The sequence below is a fragment of the Mauremys mutica genome, chromosome 12 (assembly GCF_020497125.1).
Source record: "Mauremys mutica isolate MM-2020 ecotype Southern chromosome 12, ASM2049712v1, whole genome shotgun sequence".
NCBI lineage: Eukaryota > Metazoa > Chordata > Testudines > Geoemydidae > Mauremys > Mauremys mutica.
Genome location: NC_059083.1, coordinates 4,303,123 through 4,323,054, shown reverse-complemented (window position 1 = coordinate 4,323,054; position 19,932 = coordinate 4,303,123). Strand labels below are relative to the sequence as shown.

Genomic DNA, 19,932 nt, shown 5'->3' with positions numbered 1-19,932 from the left:
AAAGGTGCGACATGACAACAACAATTATAAATGGACACTTGCGATACATTTGTTGTTATTGCTAATGATGGGTTTTGTAAGTAATGTGTTGCTATTACCAAAAACTGTAAAAATGTACAATGGGCCTAATCTTTTGGCAAATCCCTTAGATATGTTAAAGTGATACATGAGAACACACTTTATGTTAGGAGGGCTTGTAATGCTAATGTTGCACTGTTAGTGCCTGTAAACAGTATTGGAACTTTTCACAGGAGAAAAGACGTTCCAGACCTGATGTGCTGTATACGAAGGGACACTGAGGCACCTGACCATATTGCTTTCACGGCCAAATGCCAAGATTCCTACACTGTGGACAACATTAACATCTACACTGACCTAAGGTTAATTGGGTTCCAAATGTTTGCCAGAGCTTGTATGGATAAAGTAGCTGTTTTCTTTAGCTCCTGGCAAGATCCCATGAGCCATCCAGGAATCCAGCTGCAACAGCAGATCCAATCCACGGTTGTTCTAACCAAGTTTTACCTTGAGTTTGTAAAGAGATTCAATCATGTTATTGAACATGACTTGGATAAACCGTTTCTGTTATCCACTGGTACGGCCTCTAGCCCAACACTAGCTGCAGTGAGACAGACCCAAGGATGGGGAGCTCTTGGGATGCACTCGGCGATGTTTTGTCATCCCTTCCAGCATCAATTTTGCGTTGGGGGTGTGACGTTATGAGTGAGTGTAATATCTCATTGAAAGGTGACAGAGCCAGAAAGAGTTAATTACCTCAGACTGACCTGACCCATAGCCGAATTTTAGCGACTGGTTAGGAAGATCTGTCAATGAATAGAGCAGGGGTAGGCAACCTATGGCACGCGTGGGCACCTGAGCTGATTTTCAGTGGCACTCACACTGCCCGGGTCCTGGCCACCGGTCCAGAGGACTCTGCATTTTAATTTAATTTTAAATGAAGCTTCTTAAACATTTTAAAAACCTTATTTACTTTACAGACAACAATAGTTTAGTTCTATATTATAGACTTATAGACAAAGACCTTCTAAAAATGTTAAAATGTATGGCTGGCACGCAAAACCTTAAATCAGAGTGACTAAATGAAGACTCGGCACAGCATTTCTGAAAGGATGCCAACCCCTGGAACAGAGCTTTGAAATGCAGCCGGCATTGTTAGGGGTAGAAGGGGAGATGTTTCCTCAGGTCTTGGGATGTCAGCAAACAAGTCTTGTCTATTGCTAGAGCTTCAATTCAAAGATCAAAACAGGAATATTAACATTTATGATGACACTTGAGTGAAATAATATGATTGTCTCTATGTCTCTTTGAAGGTTGTGATAAACTGTATCTGAACTGATTAATGGATAAATGAGCCTGTGCTAATTGCCAGGGTGGTTGGGAGACAGAAGATTAAGCTTATTCTCTCTGGCCAAGAGGCTCTGGAAAATGTCTAAAAACCCTGGGACACGATCCTGTTATATCTCAGATCTGCTTTGGGTTTCAAGAAGAGGAAACCCTGCACCATAAGGATTGAGATCCCCAGTCACTGACTGGAGTCACCCTGAATATGGACATTGGACTATAACCTCTGGACTATTTCTAAAAGGACTTTTCGCAACTACAAACTCATCTCTGCTTTGTATATGAACCTCAAGATTTGAATTCACGTCTGTCTGTATAGTGATCTTTTAACCAACACTCTCGCTTTTCCTGTTAATAAATTTTAGTTTCGTTAGTAAGAATTGGCTGTAGTGTGTATTTTGGGTAAGATCTAAGTTATAATTGGACCTGGGTGTGTGGCTGATCCTTTGGGGTTGGAAGAACCTTTTCTTTTATATGATGAGATCAGATTTTCAGTAATCATCATCATATCTGACGTGTGTGTCTGGATGGAGGCCAGAGGTTGGGCACTTCAAGGGAACTGCGGGGTTTGGATTCTGAGTAACCAGTGAGGTGATACAGACGTTGTTTTGTGCTGGCTTAGTAAATCTAAGTATTGGAAGATCCACCAGCGTCTGGGGTTTGTTTGCCCCGGTCTGTTTGCAGTTCACCCTGACTGAGTGACCTCAGCGGGCTCCCACTGGCACCATCGTCACACTGCAGCTGTGGGGAGAGAGTGAGGAGAGGTGGAGCTGGGGGGAGGGCTGGGAGTCAGGACTCCTGGGTTCTATAGTAGGTTATAGTAGTGGGGGTGGGGTGGGGTCTATGTGTTACTGGTACTTTCTGCAGTTTCTCTGGTGGGCTGAAACGTGCCGAGTTGATCGGGGCTCTGTCTTCACGTTCACCCCGAGCGTCGTGGTGAGAAACAGGAAATTCAGCATCTTGCACGGCCACAGCTTTTGCAAAGGTGGCGGCAGGTGCGGCTGGGGGAGGGGGTGAGTTACAATCAGCTACAGAAGTGTCGGGGTCGGGGGCATGTGCGATGCAAAATTCTCGGAGGTTAGCCCCCCCCGCCCTCGAGCCAGCCCAGCCCCATCACTGCCTGGATCACACGTGGGGCAGCTCCCCGCTCTCAGAGCGACCAGCTCAGGCTCTCTGCAGACTCAGGCGTGGGTCCCACCTGCCCTGCTTTGGAGAAATGTCTTTGCACTCCTGAGGGCTAGAAGTATTTTTTGGCTCTGCAAGCTGAGCACCTGGAAACCGTGGTCAGTTATTTGTGCATCACACATGGCCCCGACTCCGACACGTCTGTCGCTGATTGTAAATCACCCCCTGCCCGCACCTGCTGCTGCCTTTGCAATAGCTGCAGCCGTGAACACCGCTGAATTTCCTGTTTCTCACCAGGAGCTCAAGTGCACACAGAGCCCTGAGCCACACGGCGCGCTCCGGCCTGCCACAGAAACTGCAGCCGTAGCCAATGGAGGGGCCCCGGGCACCACACAGATCCCCTGAGAAATACCGGGGCTCTGTGGTGCCAGGTGCAGCACAGATCAGCGCCCTTGTTCAGCCAGGCTCTGCACAGACCTGAACTGAGCAATGGCACAGGGACCTGGACTCCTGGGTTCTGTCCCACAGCTAGGGGAAGAGTGGGGCTGAGAAGGTTTGGGGGGCTGGGAGCCAGGACTCCTGGGTTCTCTCCCCGGCTCTGGGAGGGGAGTGGGGGCTGGTGGGTTAGAGCAGTGGGGGGCTGGGAGCCAGGACTCCTGGGTTCTCTCCCTGCTCCTGGGAGGGGAGTGGGGTCTAGTGCTTAGATCAGTGGGGGGGCTGGGAGCCAGGACGCCTGGGTTCTCTCCCCGGCACGGGGAGGGGAGTGGGGGCTGGTGGTTAGAGCAGGGGGGGCTGGGAGCCCAGACGCCTGGGTTCTCTCCCCGGCACGGGGAGGGGAGTGGGGGCTGGTGGTTAGAGCAGGGGGGGCTGGGAGCCAGGACTCCTGGGTTCTCTCCCCGGCTCTGGGAGGGGAGTGGGGTCTAGTGGGTTAGAGCAGGGGGGGCTGGGAGCCAGGACTCCTGGGTTCTCTCCCTGCTTCTGGGAGGGGAGTGGGGTCTAGTGCTTAGAGCAGTGGGGGGCTGGGAGCCTGGACTCCAAGTGACAGTTGGCCCCGCCCCCTCCGGTGATAGTTGGCCCCTCCCCCTCTCTCAGGTGACAGTTGGCCCCCTTCCCATACTTCTCGTGACAGCTGAACCCGCCCCTTCAGGTGACAGATGGCCCCGCCCCCTCCCACCCTCTAGGGGACAGTTAGCCCCTCCCCCAGGTGACCATTGGTCTCCTCAGATGACAGTTGGCTCCTTCCCCTCAGGTGACAATTGGTCCCGCCCCCTCAGGGGACAGTTGGCCCTTCCCGCCCGTTTTTATCTCCGCGATTCCTCCCTCGTGCTGCCCCGGCTGACTCTGTCCGGCAACTAGTGATGCTCAAACACGACGGCGCCTTCTGATTGGCTGCCCCGCCCGAGCCAGCGAAGGAAAGGGAGGAGCCTGGGAGGAGAATAAGGAGGCGGGGCCACAGAGAGGGAGGGGCTAATGAGCGGGAGGGAGGGGCAGGGAGCAGGAGTGTGGCTAATAGGAAAGGGGCAGGGAGGGGGAGGGGCTATTGGCAGAGGGGCCATTGGGGGGCAGGGATGAGGGGGTAGTTGGGGGGCTCTGTCCTCCCTTCTGTTCTCTCTCCCCGCCCATCCCCCCTGTCACTCATTAGCCAGGCCCAGCAGTCAGGGCTCCCCATGGCCCCAGGGCGGCGCGAGGGGCTGGGCTGCAGGGGGCGGGTTGGGGGCAGCAGGGGGCTCCCCCCCCGGGCAGTCAGGGCTCCCCATTGCCCCAGGGTCGTGCTAGGGGCGGGGGCTGTGGGGGGGCGGGGGCAGCGGGGGGCTCTGCCCAGGCAGTCAGGGCTCCCCATTGCCCCAGGGTCGTGCTAGGGGCGGGGGCTGTGGGGGGGCGGGGGCAGCGGGGGGCTCTGCCCAGGCAGTCAGGGCTCCCCATGGCCCCAGGGCGGCGCTAGGGGCTGGGCTGCAGGGGGCGGGTTGGGGGCAGCAGGGGGCTCCCCCCCCGGGCAGTCAGGGCTCCCCATTGCCCCAGGGCGGCGCTAGGGGCTGTGCTGGGAGCAGCGGTACCCAGGCCAGAGGAGATGGAGGGGGCTGAGAGTCGGGACAGGGCCGGGTTCTGACCCTGCTGCCGGGGCTCCCCCTCCCGCGCTGCCCCCGCTCCCCGACTCACTCTGCCCGGATTGGCTCGGGCTGGCAGCTGCGGGGACAGAGCTGAGCAGAGACAGACAAAGGGAGAAGTTGGCAGAGAGGTTTGCGTCCTGGGAGGAACCGAGAGCACATGTGTGCAGCTCTGGGCCCCGGCCTCGTCCCGCTGCCCTGACGTCTGCCTGAGCCCGGATTCCCCTGCCGGGATGCTGCTCCCTCTGCTGCTACTCCCCTTGGCATGGGGGGCTCTGGCTGGTAAGTGGGGACACCCCCCCTTTTTGCTACTGGGGTGGGGGGGTATGGAGGGTGTAATGCCAGGATGGGGCAGCACCACGCTGGGCTAGTGACCCTTGCCAGGGGTGTAGGAGGAGGAGGGAGGTGGGTTGGGGTCAGCAGGGAGCGTTAAGGAGACTCATTAATCTCTCTCCCCCCCTGCTTTATCCCCCATGTGTTTCCTCTCCCCTCCCCCCAGCCTCCCCTCCTGTCCCCCCAGAGTCTCTCACCCTCCGGGTGCTCCAAACCATCATCTTCCACAATGCCAGCTCCACGGACATGGAGGGGACGGCCCTGCTGGGCGACCTGGAGACCCACTCCCTGGCCTGCAGCACCTGCAAGATCTGCTTCCTGCAGCCCTGGGCCCGGCAGGGCCTGACCCCGAAGGAGTGGCAGGACCTGGAGGAGCTGATCTATCGCTACCTGTCTGACTTCATCCGTCTGGTGAAGGCACTGGCTGCGGAAGAAGGAGAGGGCTGTGAGTATGGCGCGGTCTGAGGGGGTCCCTTCCCGCACCCACCGGGGAGCCGAGAACTGACACGCTCACAGCAGCAACTGAGTGTGTCCTGACAGGGTGGATCGGGGGCAAGACAGCCAGTCCCTGGCCCTTAGGGTGAATGGAGCCAGCGTCCCCTAAAGGGGAAGGGCCCCGTATCCCATTCTCCACCCCACTGAGCCAGTCCCCTCTCCGGGGCTGGATTGTAGCCTGTGCGCCCCAAAGGGGAAAGGCCCCATGTCCCAGCCCCTGACCCTAGGCTCATGGTCTTTCACGCCCACGTGCGCTACCAAAGGCCTCTGTCGAAGGAGGGGGAAGTGGAAACGAGGGGGGAGGCTGCTCAAGGTGCCACCTGTCCTGCCTCAACCGTGAAAACTGGCACATGGGCAGGAAATGCAGAGCTAAGCTAATGCCTCCCCCAGGGCATGGGACAGAACCCAGCTCGGCTCTGCTCAGCGGCTCAGCCCAGGGTCTGCGCTGGGTGTCTGATGCTGGAGCACTCAGAGCAGGTCCTCGGGCGAGACTTTCTCTCAGGAACCCCTTCACCACCTGCCCCCAAATCTGCTCCACAAAGTCTCCCCTGCACCTTGCTGGGCGGAGTTGGATTCACAGCAATCTGCCTGGGCACGTCTGTTTCACACACAGAAGCAAGGCCCAGGGGACTTCTGTAACCTTGGGAAGCCAAACGTGTCCTTGCTACCGGTGCGGCTCTGAGCTCAGGGGAGCCCAGGGGTGTGAGTGTGTGAGGCTCAGGGCCACAGTTTTCTCTAGAGCATCACAAATAACGTTCTAAATAATTAAGCATTTATTTGGGACGGGGTCTCTGTCTCCAGATCCCCCTGATGAAGGGACCCCAAATTAGCCCCAGAAACTCTGCCTCAGGCCCCGATGTCTCACAGCGATTGTGGAGCCAATCCGGCTATGCATGTGGAGGTTAGAACACTTTGAAAAATCAGCTTTAAACAGAACCTGCAACGTACCCTGACCTCGAACCAGGGTCCCCCCACAATCCCACCACCATCTTGTGGCCAAACATTGCCCCTGACATTATGCCTTTATTTCCCCCACCACCACCACCACTGTCCCGGTGACCTCTGGGAGGCCTGTCCTCATCACTCCTGTCCTTCCTGTTCCAGACCCCATTGTTACCCAGTTCTCCATCGGCTGCGAGCTGCACCCCAACGGCTCCTCGAGGCGATTCTGTGATGCTGGGATGAACGGCGAGGACTTTGTCAGCTTTGACACGGACAGCGGCAAATGGGTCACTCGGCAGGGGAATAAACTGACGCTCAAAGCCCGGGAGATTCTTAACTACAACAAGGTTGTGGCCATCACGCTTCAGTTTCTCCTGAGAACAACGTGTGTCAATCAGATCAAGAGCTTTGTCCAGCATGGGAATGAGTCTCTGGCGAGGCAAGGTGAGGCAGGACACCACTAAGCTCACTGCATGCAGCCACCTCTGGGGTAGGGCGTGTTTGCTGTTTACACACGGATCCCGCACCCAGTGCTCATGTGCAGCCACCTCTGGGGTGGGGCAGGGGGCTGGTTATCCAGGGCCCCCTTGCCTGGAGTACAAATGCAGCTATAGCTGGGGTGCAGCACATTAGCTGTTCATAGCCGCACTGCCCAGCAGTTTAGGACAGGAAGTGAAGGGGGATCTGTCACCACTGGTAACTGCAGGGGGCAGAATTGGCGTCTGGCCAGGACAGTGGGGCCAACGCCTGACCCCGGGGAGCGGAGCTGGGCTTGGCTAGTGAGTCCCTGAGGCTCAGGCTGAATTGTCCCCTCTCTCCCGCCCCGTCTCTCTCCTCCTGTCTCAGAGCGGCCGGTCGCCGTGGTGTTTGCCCGAGCGCCTCCCCCAGCCGGGACCCCCGCGCCGGTACTGCTGGTTTGCCGGGTTACCGGTTTCTACCCCCGGCCCGTCCGCGTGGCCTGGCTGCAGGACGGGGAGGAGGTGGTGCCGGGCTGGTGGCTGAACTCCAGCGGGATCCTGCCCAACGCGGACCTGACCTACCAGCTGCGCAGCTCCCTGGGCGTGGAGCCGGGCGCCGGGCACAGCTACGCCTGCCGGGTGCAGCACAGCAGCCTGGGGGGCCAGAGCCTGCTGATCCCCTGGGGTAGGTGCACGTCCCCGGTGGGGGGGAGGGTCATGGTCTCTGGGGGCTTTTCCTGCATGTCCTGAGTGGGACGGGGGTGGGTGCAGGCAGCGGGATTGGGGTGCAGGGAGGTTGAGGGTGTCGGTGGGTGTGTGGGGATGGGCCGGGGGAAGCAGGGTGGAGGAACTGAGGGGGACCCGACTGGGACGGGGGAGCAGGGTGGGGGCTGAGGGAGACAGGACAGGACTGGGACGGGGGAGCAGGGTAGGGGCTGAGGGGAGCATGAATGGGACAGGGTAGAGAGAGCTGTGTGGAGTGGGGCAGGGGAGGATTCGGGGGTTGGGCAGAGGGACAGGGTCTGGAGGGGATGAGACAGAGGGGAGCAGGACTGGAATGGGGGGAAGTTGAGGGGGTGGGACAGCAGGGGGAGCGATGGGAATGGGATGGTGGGGGAGGCTGAAGGAAGAGATTTGGGGTAGGGCAAAAGCTGAGGGCAGTGAGTCGGGGCAGGGTGATTGGGGGATACTGTGGGGGAGGCTGAGGGAGCAGGGTCAGAGTCTGGGGGCTGAGGGCAGTGGGGTGGGGTGATGGGCACAGGGGGGACAGGGGAGGCTGAGGGAACAGGGTGGGGAGCTGAGGGCAGTGGGTTGGGGGTGAGGGGCACAGGGGGGACACGGGGGAGCCGAGGGAACAGGGCCCACACTCCTGTCCCCGGTCCCAGCCCGGCCCCCCCTGTTTTACAGAGCAGAGCAGGCCCTGGGGCCCCGGCCTGGCCGTGGGCATCACCCTGGGGGTTGTGGCCGTAGCCGCCGTGGCCGTGGTGCTGTGGCGGAGCAGACGCAGGTGAGTCCTCCCCTCTCGGGGGTGGGGGTGGGCAGGGGCGTTACACCCCCTAACCCATCCCCTCTGCTCTCTCCTTCCAGGGGCTACCAGGACGTTAGACCAGGGGAGTCCAGGCCCTGAGGGGGCGGCACCGGCCCGGGCGTGGGGATCGGCCCCTCCCTGGGGACATGGACCTTGGGGCTGGATCCCTGCCCGGCTCCAGAGCTGAGGGCCCCAAGAACAGGACTGGATCAAAGCGCTGGGAGATCGGGGCCCTGTGTGGGGGGTGGGATTCTCCTCCCTCTGGGACATTCAGGGACACTTGGGGGACTGTGAGATCGCTGGGTTCCAGGATCTGCAGGGAGCCGGCACTGGCCTCTTCCATTCAATAAACCCTTCCGGGAGGGGCTGCCCAGTGGACCCCACCGGGGGCTGTAGGAGCCGGGGCCTGGCTGCAGGGGTCAGACACAGCTACGTACACAAAGGGGGTGGGGGGGTGGGAACCAGGAGGGCCCTGGCAGGGGGTTCAGGCTGAGCTGAGGTGCCCGGAAAGCATGCGAGTTGCCCGTGGGACATAGGCCCAGTAACGCCCACAGAGCCCTGACCACACTACGGCCTTTGGGGCGCTAGGGAGGCCGCTCCAAGTTGCTGGCTGGGCTGGGCTGAGAGCTCCTGGGGGCAGGGCCCCCCCAGAGCTGGGTGTGAGGGACCCCGTGACGGGGTTTTACCTCTCAGGGATTGAAATGAAACGGTTCGAGAACGGGCAGGAGCAGACGGCCGGGGTGGTGTCCACGGAGCTGCTCCACAACAGAGACTGAACCTTCCAGATCCTGCTGGTGCTGGCGATGACCCCCCGGCGCAGGGACGTCTACACCTGCCAGGTGAAGCACGTCAGCCTGCGGGGGCCCCTCACTGTGCAGTGGGGTAAGAGCCTCTGAGTGTAGGGCAACCCCTGAGCCCGCTGGGGCACCCCTAGCTCTGTGGAGCCCCCTCAGGGGATGGGCCGGGTCAGATCCCCATCCCCACCCCGGGGGCAGACAGCGGGGACGTGACAAGGGGAAAGAGAAGCTGGGCTCCTGTTTTCACAGAAGCACCAACTGACTCTGCCAGGGGCAAGATGCTGGCTGGGGTCGGGGGCTCCGTGCTGGGGTTGCTCTTCATGGTCCTGGGATTGCTCGTCTGCCTGAGGAACGGTGAATGGCTCCGGGATGGGGCCGGCAGCCCCAGGAAATGAGCCAACAGTGGGGCCATGGCCCAGTAGCACTGGCGGGTTTCACTAGAATGTTGATTCACCGCAATTTACATTAGCTTCCCCTTCAGGCTCAAATCCAGTTTTCTAGCGACCGAGCAACTTCCTGCCCATCTCTCGGCCCACGTCCAGGGCTTCCCATACATCTGAGTCAGACCTTTCAAACTCTGAGCTACGGTTGTGGCCTCCTGGCCTCCCCTCCACTTCTCCTCTCCTGGAACCTCAGGTAGTTACAGACACAGCTGAAGTGTTCGCAAATCAGTCAGTTCCTCTCTAGTTATGAAACAAATACACTTCCCCTTTGAAAAATATGGAGACCAAACTCACCTGAGAAACGCACCAGAAACTGATGAACTCTTGAATCTGAATTTTGAGACTTTTTTATGTTACCCTCTAAGCTGCTTCCCTTTTTGCCTAAACGTGAGAAACAACGTGCAATAACTTGCAGGTCAAAATCCTGAGTGGATGATGCTGATACCGGAGAAATTCCCCAGACTCCATTTTGTATCCCTGGCTTCCATTTTAAGTAAGCAAGAGTCACTCCTCTATTTGAAGCTGCAGGTCACATAGCTGTAAAAATAGAATTGGCGGGAAAACCAAAGTAGGGGAAAGGTCAGCAGATCATAACAGTGAGGTAAACAATGGTGGCAGACTGAAAACAGAACAGACTGTTTGGAATGTGGGCAGTTGTCATGTGCAAGAAAGTCCTGACGGGTCGGTATAAAAGTCAGTGTGTCAGCAGACAGCCATGGGGTAGGTGGAGAGCGAGTGGATGGTGAAGAGGAGGAGAGAAAAACAGAGAAGTGAGTGGCCCATCTGTCCAACAACCGAACGGAGAGCTGATGGAGCAGCAGGAGAGTGTCCTGTCCTGTCCAGCAGCAGAGGGAGAAGACACACAAACCCAAGGAGAACCCAGCAGTGGAAGGAGGCAGAGAGAGCGCAGGAGAAGCAGTCAGCAAACAGGGTCAATCGGTTGTAGATCCACTGGAAGCAATGGGACCAGAGCCCCAGCTTGTGTCAATCAACCGTAGGTCCGTCGGAGTCAATGAGGCCAGCCCCCTAGTTGGTGTCTATCGTCTGTAGCTCTTCTGACTTCAATGGAACTGATTTACAGACGCTCAGTACCTGCCCCACTGAGGTCAGTGCAGGTGCGGCTGCTTGACACCAGCTGGGATCTGGCCCCAACTTTTTCCTTAGCTTATTTAGAAATGGTTCTGTCAAATTAAACATTTCTGGGGAACAATAACTTGTGAGAAAACGTTATTTCAGTGTGTTTTAAATGCAGCATTTTTAATGAAAGCTGTCTGCTGGGAAATGTTCTTCCTGTGCTGAAAGAGCTTTGAACAGAAAACGCATCTTTGTGAACTAGTCTTCTTGACAAAAACGCTGTCATTTGAAAAAGGAAAATACTTTGGGGAAGATGTTTCTCTTTACAAACAATATTTTCAGAAAAATTCATGATGGAAAATAATGTTTTTCCTTGTGGACAAAAAGTTGAGTGTGTGTGTATATAATATAATATACACACACAATTTGTTTTTATTTGTGTATGTTTATATCTATATGTAACAGCTCACTGATATGTTCCACCCCAGTCGTAGTTACATTTATGGAACATATTTTCTTTTCCTTACAAATATTTCAATGTTATTGAAATAAACACTTTTGCACTAGGAAATATATCTGTCTCGTGAATGTACGACACACCTTGCTAAGAGGAAATTTCCAGCGGAAACAATGGGGAGAGTTTTTTAAGGCTTCCGACTTTTTGCCCAGTGCAGATGTGTTTGTTTCAAACACATTGTGGGGTGAGACTCCTGGTGGAGGAGAGATTGCAGTACAGAGGAGAGACGGTGATATGGCTGGAAAATAATGCTGTTCACGAGCAGGGATCTTGGCTGGAATTTCAAGTGCTCCCAGTTCAGATGTTAAAAAAATAGACTTTCCATCTATTTTTTAACACTTATTTTTCTTCTGAACCGGGACATGTGGGTGAGAAATTGGAAATTTGGGTGGAATGTAAAGTTCTAAAACAGGTTCTGTTTGGAAATGAAACATTTTAAGCAGTTGGATCAAAACAAGCAATTCCAGCCGTGACGCTTGGCCAGAAAGGGTTACCCGTCCTGCCAAATAAATTACTCAAATTCAACCCTTAAAGACATATGTGAAGATCATGTTTGTGGTTTTGTGTATTTACATATATACCGGTAGTGGTGAACAATGTAATCAACAGTCCTTGTCTATGCTGTATTCTGATAATTCAGAGATCAAAAGAACATCCTGGCATGTAAATGAATTGTAAACACGGCGTATCTCGGTATTCATCTCTCTTCGAAGTGGTGGAGGAACACGCCTTATGTTAATTCATATAGACTCACAGAATATCAGGGTTGGAAGGGACCTCAGGAGGTATCTAGTCCAATCCCCTGCTCAAAGCAGGACCAACCCCAACTAAATCATCCCAGCCAGGGCTTTGTCAAGCTGGGCCTTAAACACCTCTAAGGAAGGAGATTCCACCCCATCCCTAGGGAACCCATTCCAGTGCTTCACCACCCTCCTAGTGAAAAAGTTTTTCCTAATATCCAACCTAGACCTCCCCCACTGCAACTTGAGACCATTGCTCCTTGTTCTGTCATCTGCCACCACTGAGAACAGCCGAGCTCCATCCTCTTTGGAACCCCCTTTCAGGTAGTTGAAGGCTGCTATCAAATCCCACCTCACTCTTCTCTTCTGCAGACTAAAATAGCAAAGTACCAGTGATGAACCTATTTCAAAGTTGCCCTAATTACCTATGGTTCCCCGAGGGACTCCAGCTTGTCAAAGAAGGCTTGAAATTGTATAAAAGATCCTTTGGTCCCAATTCTTGTTATCTCAGATCTGCTTAAACTTCATCCCCCTCTCACAGCAACCAGCTCAGGCTCTCTGCAGACTCAGGCGTAGGTCCCACCCGCCCCGGTTTGGAGAAATTTCTTTGCACCCATGAGGGCTAGATGTGTTTTTGGCTCTGCAAGCTGAGCGCCTGCAGAGCGACTCCGGCTTACGGGACGGAAACCGTGGTCAGTTATTTGTGTGTTGCACACGGCCCCGACTCCAACACTTCTGTAGCTGGTTGTAAATCACGCCCCACTCGATGTGCTGCTGCCTTTGCAACAGCTGTGGCCGTGAACGCTGCTGAATTTCCTGTTTCTCACCAGGAGCTCAAGTGCACACAGAGCCCTGAGCCACTCGGCGCGCTCCGGCCTGCCACAGAACCTGCAGCCGTAGCCAATGGAGGGGCCCCGGGCGCCACACAGATCCCCTGAAAAATACCGGGGCCCTGTGGTGCCAGGTGCAGCACAGATCAGCGCCCTTGTTATGCCAGGCTCTGCACAGACCTGAACTGAGCAATGGCACAGGGACCTGGACTCCTGGGTTCTGTCCCACAGCTAGGGGAAGAGCGGGGCTGAGAAGGTTTGGGGGGCTGGCAGCCAGGACTCCTGGGTTCTCTTCCCTGCTCTGGGAAGGGAGTGGGGTCTAGTGCTTAGAGCAGGGGGTGCTTGGAGCCCGGATTCCTGGGTTCTCTCCCTGCTCCTGGGAGGGGAGTGGGGACTGGTGGTTAGAGCAGGGGAGACTGGGAGCCAGGACTTCTTGGTTCTCTCCCTGGCTCTGGGAGGAAAGTGGGGGCTGGTGGTTAGAGCGGGGGGGGGGAGGGAGGTAAGGGGCTGGGAACCAGGACTCCTGGGTTCTCTCCCTGCTTGGGGGGGAGGGGAGGGGAAGGGGGGCCAGGTGGATAGAAGGGGGGCTGGGAGCCAGGACTCCTGGTGACAGTTGGCTCCTAACCCTCAGGTGACATTTGGCCCCGCCCCCTCAGGGGACAGTTGGCCCCGCCCCCTCAGGGGACAGTTGGCCCTTGCCCGCTCGCACTGTCAGCGGCCGTTAGCGCCTCGCGGCGCTTCCCCTCCCGTTTCCCGCCCTTTTTTATCTCCTGCCGCCCCGGCTCACACTGCCCGGCAACTAGTGACCTAAAAAAACACGACGGCGCCTTCTGATTGGCTGTCCCGCCCGAGACAGCGAAGGAAAGGGAGGAGCCTGGAAGCAGCAGAGGCCTGGGAGGAGAATAAGGAGGCAGGGCCATGGAGTGGGAGGGGCTAATGAGCGGGAGGGAGGGGCAGGGAGCAGGAGTGTGGCTAATAGGAAAGCAGGGAGGGAGGGGGAGGGGCTATTCGGAGGGGAGGGGCCATTGAGATGGAGCGGGAGGGGCTATTGGGAGGGGCTATTGGCAGAGGGGCAATTCGGGAGCAGGGATGAGGGGGCAGTTGGGGGGGGCTCTGCCCTCCCTTCTGTTCTGTCTCTTTCCCCCCATCCCCCACGTCACTCATTAGCCAGGCCCAGCCCCACGGGACAGGACCCGGCTGTGGGGTGAGGGGGGGGCGGGTTTGCTTTCCACCCCCCCAAGTCTCCCCCCCCACGCCAGGCCAGGTCCGGGGTGCGGCGCCAGGTCACAGGGGGCAGCTGGGGGCAGGTGGAGCCCCTGGGTGGGGTGAGGAGGGGGAGGCTGGCCTGTAATTTTGGGGCCACCCCCCACCAATTCGGGGCCTAGGGCCCTGCCTGGTTTGTCTGTGGGTGAATCTGGCCTGAGCGGGGGGCTCTGCCCGGGCAGTCAGGGCTCCCCATGGCCCCAGGGCGGCGCTAGGGGCTGGGCTGCAGGGGGCGGGGTGGGGGGCAGCAGGGGGTTCTCCCCTGGCAGTCAGGACTCACCCCATTGCCCCAGGGTGGCGCTAGGGGCTCTGCTGGGAGCAGCGGTACCCCATGCCAGAGGAGATGGAGGGGGCGTCTCACACACACTTGTTGCCGACTCAAAGAGCCCAAGGCGGAGCAACAGCGGGATTCGTTGCCCGGTGTGCGTCGCACTAATTATCACACCAGGGTGGAGAAGCAAAACCAGGTTTATTTGAGCCCCAAATAAGGTGTCAGGGAGAATAGCATTCTCAAATCCTGCACACCCGCGCGCAGGCGGGGTCCCAGCATTTATACCCCCCTTGTTTGTGTAAGCCTTTTGTTCGGTTTTCCCCCTCACCCCTCCCTTCCCAGCAGCAGCTACATTAGGTATTACATTTCAGCGTGTTAGAAAAGGTTCTCATGCACAAGCTTATCTATGGCCTTCACAGAACAAACGCATACAGATTTTCCTTCCCCCTCTCCCCCTCCTCCCCGCCGCTTCTGCTGTTTCAAACTCCTACATTTGCAAGCGGAGATTGCTGACAGCTACACATTTTGCTTGCAGTCTGTTAGCATCTTAGGCTGGTTAAAGTTCACAGCATGTAAGAACTTTGGTTCACTTCAGGCCCAAAGTCACAACTTTGGTTTACTCAGGCCTAGTGGCACCAACAATTCCCCCCTTTGAGAATACTCAACAAACTTTTGGCGAGTTTTCTCAAACTTTAAAAACAAAAAAACAATGAAGCTTTACAGATATATGTACAACTGCTCTTTTGAGCTTAGTTACTCCCAACCCAGGAATGAATGCATGGACAAAAGAGTGGAATGTTTATTTAACAACTAAGGGATTGGGACACTGACTATAAATCAGGTAGGTATACCAAGTGGTTTAATTTTCCAGATGTCTCGGTGAATAATTCAGTCCCATATGCATGCTCCCCATGGACCCAGCAGGATTCGGTATGTGGGAACCACACCCACCCTAACCGGTCCATATGCTTGGAAGGAGCACTGTGAATGTCCCCACTTCCATCCAGAAAGTGTCCAAGTATGTCTTCATGACCACAGATCAGATGGTACTCCTGATGCATCTGTAAGGGCAGTGGGCCAAGTCTGGTCTAGATCCCACTGCAATACCTTCCCAGCCTCAGTGATATGCAATACCATCTCTGTCAGTAACTTCTGGGTTATAGAACTAAGGGCTGAAATGACATGTAACTCACCAACTCCAGCCTGTATTTAAGATAGCTGAGTTTCAAAAATAAGGCTAGTAGCCTTTTCTAGTTGGCCCAATTTCTTATTATGTTCTTGTCTTTTAAGATATTGGCCCTAGCCCACAGGGATCTGCTCAATTTTCTTTTTTTCCAGAGGAAATAACCCAGGCCCTCTGTTGTGCTAATCTAATGGCATCCCCTTGTGAGCAATCTGGGTATGTAGAAGTGATTTGAAAACTTGATAAGGGCAATGTCATTTAAAATCCAATTAGGAGGGCAATACATACTGAAGGATTTATCCAAAACACAGGGCACAGCCTGTAGATTAAACCCCAAAAGTCAATTAACACCACATTCTCAATCATGGGTTTTATAAATTTTTTTCTTGCCAGTGTACAATTCTTTGTTTCTTCACCAGGGTCAGTTCTCAATGTCCTTTTAGTCAGGAATTCCTGGACTTTGGCAATGTCAGTGGAGTGAGTGTTTCTTCTTCTTTCCCAAAACAATTGTGGTTTAGCATCCTACAGGGGAGAGGTTTCCAGCACATATCACTCTGTAATAGCTTTGCTTTTTCTAGAAAAGTCTAAAGGCACAGTTGGTCTGTCAGTGGACAAGGGAGAGGTTGTCCAGAAGCTGTCCAGAAGCACAGTAGAACTAGAAGAAAGAATAGGCTAATCATCAATAGGAAAATTCTTCTGATGTGGAGGGGTCTTTTTGCAGTGAGAATCCTGGGTCTAAGCAGTCAGTCTTTGGCACTTCACAGCAGTGTTGGTAGACAGGAGGACTTGGAAAGGGCCTTTCCAGCGTGGAGCCAAGGCAGTCTTTTGTTGATGGATCTTTATGTAGACCCAGTCTTCTGGTTCCAAGGAGTGGGCAGGGCTGCTAGGATCTTTGGGTTGTTTCTTCTTTACCTGTGAGAAAAAAAACCTAACACATTGCATTAGTGTTTTTGCAGATTTTACAAATTTTATAGTTGCATGGGCAAATTTAAGTCCCCCCTTTTTCTGGTTTTTAGCCAAGTAATGGTTTTTATACTTATTAGTGCCAAAGGAAGGGCATCTGGCCACTTTAAGTTTGTCTCAGCACAAATCTTGGCCAGTTTATTTTAGCATGTTAGCTATTATTTTTTTCTTCAGTTAACTCATTCTTTTTTTTTTTCTCATTTTTTTTTTTAACTTATAAAGGAAACTTTTACTTATACACCTTTTGTTAACAATAAACACATACACAGTACATTAGTTTTATTTAATGTATGCCACATATACCCTTTTAATAAAATAACCTTATTACAGAGCTTTAGAACAACAGGCCAGGACAAGCACACCCACTTTGATGAGTTCACTTAATATAACCTCTAGTCCAATAGCTTTCCACCATCCCAGCCCTCTGGCTAGAAGTCTGAGGTAGCCAGAAGGATCCCATGTACAATATGGGGAGTGGGTTAACTTTCCATGTCCTTGCTTTCAAAGACTGTTAGTATGCAAATTTTAATAACAATTCTTAATTAAAAGATTTGGCTAATAAAGTTTCTTTCTCTTACTTAGGAAAATGTATTAGACTTTAGTATATCACATTTTTCTGATATATCCAAACACTTTGTATTTTAAATTGAACAAAACAAGTATCTGCATTTCAATTTAACACTGCCACTTGATTTTAAATTAGATCATCCCATAAAAATATTAAACACAACAATTTTGGCCACTTGAGACAGACACCACAAGACAGAACATAGAACACAAAACATAATTGTTACTCTGTCAGTAAATGCATGATTTGTTGAATGCTGTTCAGCTGGCATTAGTTTTCTTTGATTATCTGAAAAACAAAGCAAAAGTCTACCCCCTTCTGGGCAGTTAATCATTACTTAAAATATACGAATACTCTTGTTAATTCAGGAGAATTACCCCATATTTTCTTTGCCTGAATTTATTTACAAACATTTTAAAGACACCAAAAACTTCTCTTTAGCATTTTTACAAAGTTCAACTGCTGTTCCCTCCAGCAACTAAAGAGTTAACTTTTTACTTTTCCTTAAAAATCACATGCTCCTCCTTTAAATTACTTGCTTTTTCCTTCAGCAGCCACTTACCAATTCAAATTATCATTTCAAATATCCTCTTGAGTATTTGAAATTTTCATGCTTATACTTACTTACTTCTTTTTTTACTACACCCTTAAAAGTTTTTAACCTGTTTTCCCATCTCTCTGTTGCCTGCCTCGCCTGGGCCCGATCCTGCTTTTCTCGCTGAATTGTCCCTATCCTGGACACAAACTTATTCCATTACCAGTTTAGCTAGGAGGGTGGGCTTTACAACTAGCCCCCACCCTTCTGGTCTTTTCCCTAAAACATTTTACTCCTAAAACTACTCAAGTCTTCCCTAGTAAGGCTTGCCACCTGGCAAAAATACACGGCCATTGGGTAAAGGCCATTTACTTAACACACAATCCAAACTCTTAAAGGGGGTCTACTCAGAGACCCACCCATTTGTCTGCTGACACTTAAACAGAAAAGAAAATTACACAGAGAGCAGAGAAAATTACAGTCAAAGCCAGATTTTTTCACTTCTATTACATTGTCCGTCACAGGGGGCGGGACAGAATTATCTCAATACAACCTCAGAGCTTCATCGCACACATGGCTTCCACCCTGAGGAATTACGAACGAGAAGTTTAGTTCCGCCCACACACCCAACGCCCAAATGAACAGAGCAGAAAAACCAACAGTAACCGGTTAAACAGAACAGAGCTAAAACTAGATAGTGCACCAAAACCAGATAGTGTTTCCTTATTCTATTAGGGCTCACCTTTAACCATACAATCCTTATTATATAATACTAAACAATACCAAACAAAGCAAACATAAAATAACAAGGGTAAAACAGATGGTGTAAATTCTGCAAGGCTTCCCAATTCTCTATTGCTCACCAAACTGACAAATTTCTGTTACGAATTATCCCTTATGTCAGGTGATCAAACTGACATTGCAGGACTGGGGGGGGGGTAGAGAAATCACACCATATATCCAAATTTTAAAGCTTCATTAAAAATAATAAAACAACAATGGAAAGTATTGGGAACACTCCCACATCACTCAGGAAAAAATATGAATGCTCCAAGCCTTAAGCCACTTTAATACTTACACATATCCAGACTGGCATGTCTGTGTATAATGTTCAGAGAAGGGAAATAGGTGGACGGGAGATTATCCTGTATACAGCTTGTCCAGCATTTCCAACATGCTTCCACTCTTGGGATGGCTGTTTTTTTACACCCTGGAATTTTCTGCGGCGTCTCTTTCAGAGATTCCAGTTCAGGTCAGCTGCCTGTCCGGCTTCAGGGTTGCAAAAACTGTTGGATCTCACTGAACCGTTAAGCTTTGCAAATGCAATCTCAGTTCTGTAACTTATACTACCCTTGGTTTGCCTCTGTTTATTTTCCACAACCAGCTGGGGCTGAAAGCAATTTTACTTAGCATAGTCTGTGTGCTGGCTCTTGACCTTGTAGCAGAGCAGCTCTCTCTTTATCTCTGGGGTTAGCCGAGTTTCAAATTAACCCGTTCCTAGACAAATTGCTCACACTGTGTCAGAGGCTTTTCTTTGTGATTAAAAGCTCCTCTGAGATATATGATCTTATCTAGATTGAAGATACCTTCTAATGGGCACTGTTTAGATGGATTTTCACACATGTGAAGATTCCAATTCTCTAAATACCTGCAGGTTTTAGGACCATAATGTACGTACATGGAACATGCTGGGGTACCCTTAGGGGGTGAGGTAGAATTTTTAGACTGTCCCTTTACCCACTTTCCACTTGCACACACAGAGAGGGTACCCTGTCCGCACTAGCGGCTCATAAACTAAGAATCTCTCCCTACAGAACAGTCACACAGGGGAGACTAACAAGGATGACTGACTTTCCTACATCCCCTTTCAGCAAAGAGCGTCGGCTAGTCTCTGGGAGACACAGCGCCGTATACTCTAATTGCATCCAATGAGATGATCAGACTGTCAGTAGCCCACACGGAAAGGAAGGGGGGGGAGGGAAGATGGGTTCACACATTCCTAGACCCAGGCAGCTTCCTCGCCGGACAATGCCAGGCTGAGTCAGCCCACCGTGGGTTGGATCTCCTAAAGATCCACTAGTTACTGGGCTTGCGTTAGACTACTCCTGATCATTAGCAATCGCTTCACAGGGCAATCTGGGCGTCTTCCAGCAACGAACACTCACACAGGTATACACACACACACACACACACCAAGGCCATTGTTTCCTATTACCACGATGCATTTTATCTTGCTGCACAGTCAATAAATTCAAATGGCATGAGCCCAGCAGAGACAGACATTCCCACGGACAGTTCTCCTCCCAGTGCAGCTCTGGGGCATATGATGAGGGATTTTTACAAGAGCTCTACATACAAACAGCTTCAGAAGCTACCCATTCGCTGACAAAACAGAAATAATTG

The 19,932-nt window shown here is 52.8% G+C and overlaps 1 protein-coding gene and 1 long non-coding RNA gene across 4 annotated transcripts in view; one reads left to right on the top strand and one right to left on the bottom strand.

Moving 5' to 3' along the window:
- The window catches only part of LOC123345446 (antigen-presenting glycoprotein CD1d-like), a 32,334-nt gene extending 22,488 nt beyond the window's left edge, over positions 1 to 9,846 (top strand). The window contains exons 1-6 of one of the 3 annotated variants that reach the window (XM_044982335.1): positions 4,518 to 4,871; positions 5,089 to 5,367; positions 6,522 to 6,803; positions 7,206 to 7,502; positions 8,225 to 8,324; positions 9,624 to 9,846. In XM_044982335.1, the coding sequence (XP_044838270.1) occupies positions 4,823 to 4,871; positions 5,089 to 5,367; positions 6,522 to 6,803; positions 7,206 to 7,502; positions 8,225 to 8,324; positions 9,624 to 9,702 (1,086 nt within the window). In that variant the 5' untranslated portion in view covers positions 4,518 to 4,822 and the 3' untranslated portion in view covers positions 9,703 to 9,846. Of the gene's footprint in view, positions 1 to 4,517; positions 4,872 to 5,088; positions 5,368 to 6,521; positions 6,804 to 7,205; positions 7,503 to 8,224; positions 8,325 to 8,404; positions 8,783 to 9,623 lie in introns of those variants that run through there. The other 2 variants (XM_044982336.1, XM_044982337.1) reach the window with 2 other exon arrangements.
- Positions 1,001 to 7,833, bottom strand: LOC123345447. Its single transcript, XR_006572790.1, has 3 exons — positions 6,535 to 7,833; positions 5,120 to 5,346; positions 1,001 to 1,241 (listed from the first exon to the last, which is right to left on the bottom strand). It is a non-coding gene; the product is annotated as an uncharacterized LOC123345447 (long non-coding RNA).
- Positions 9,847 to 19,932: the final 10,086 nt, after the last annotated feature.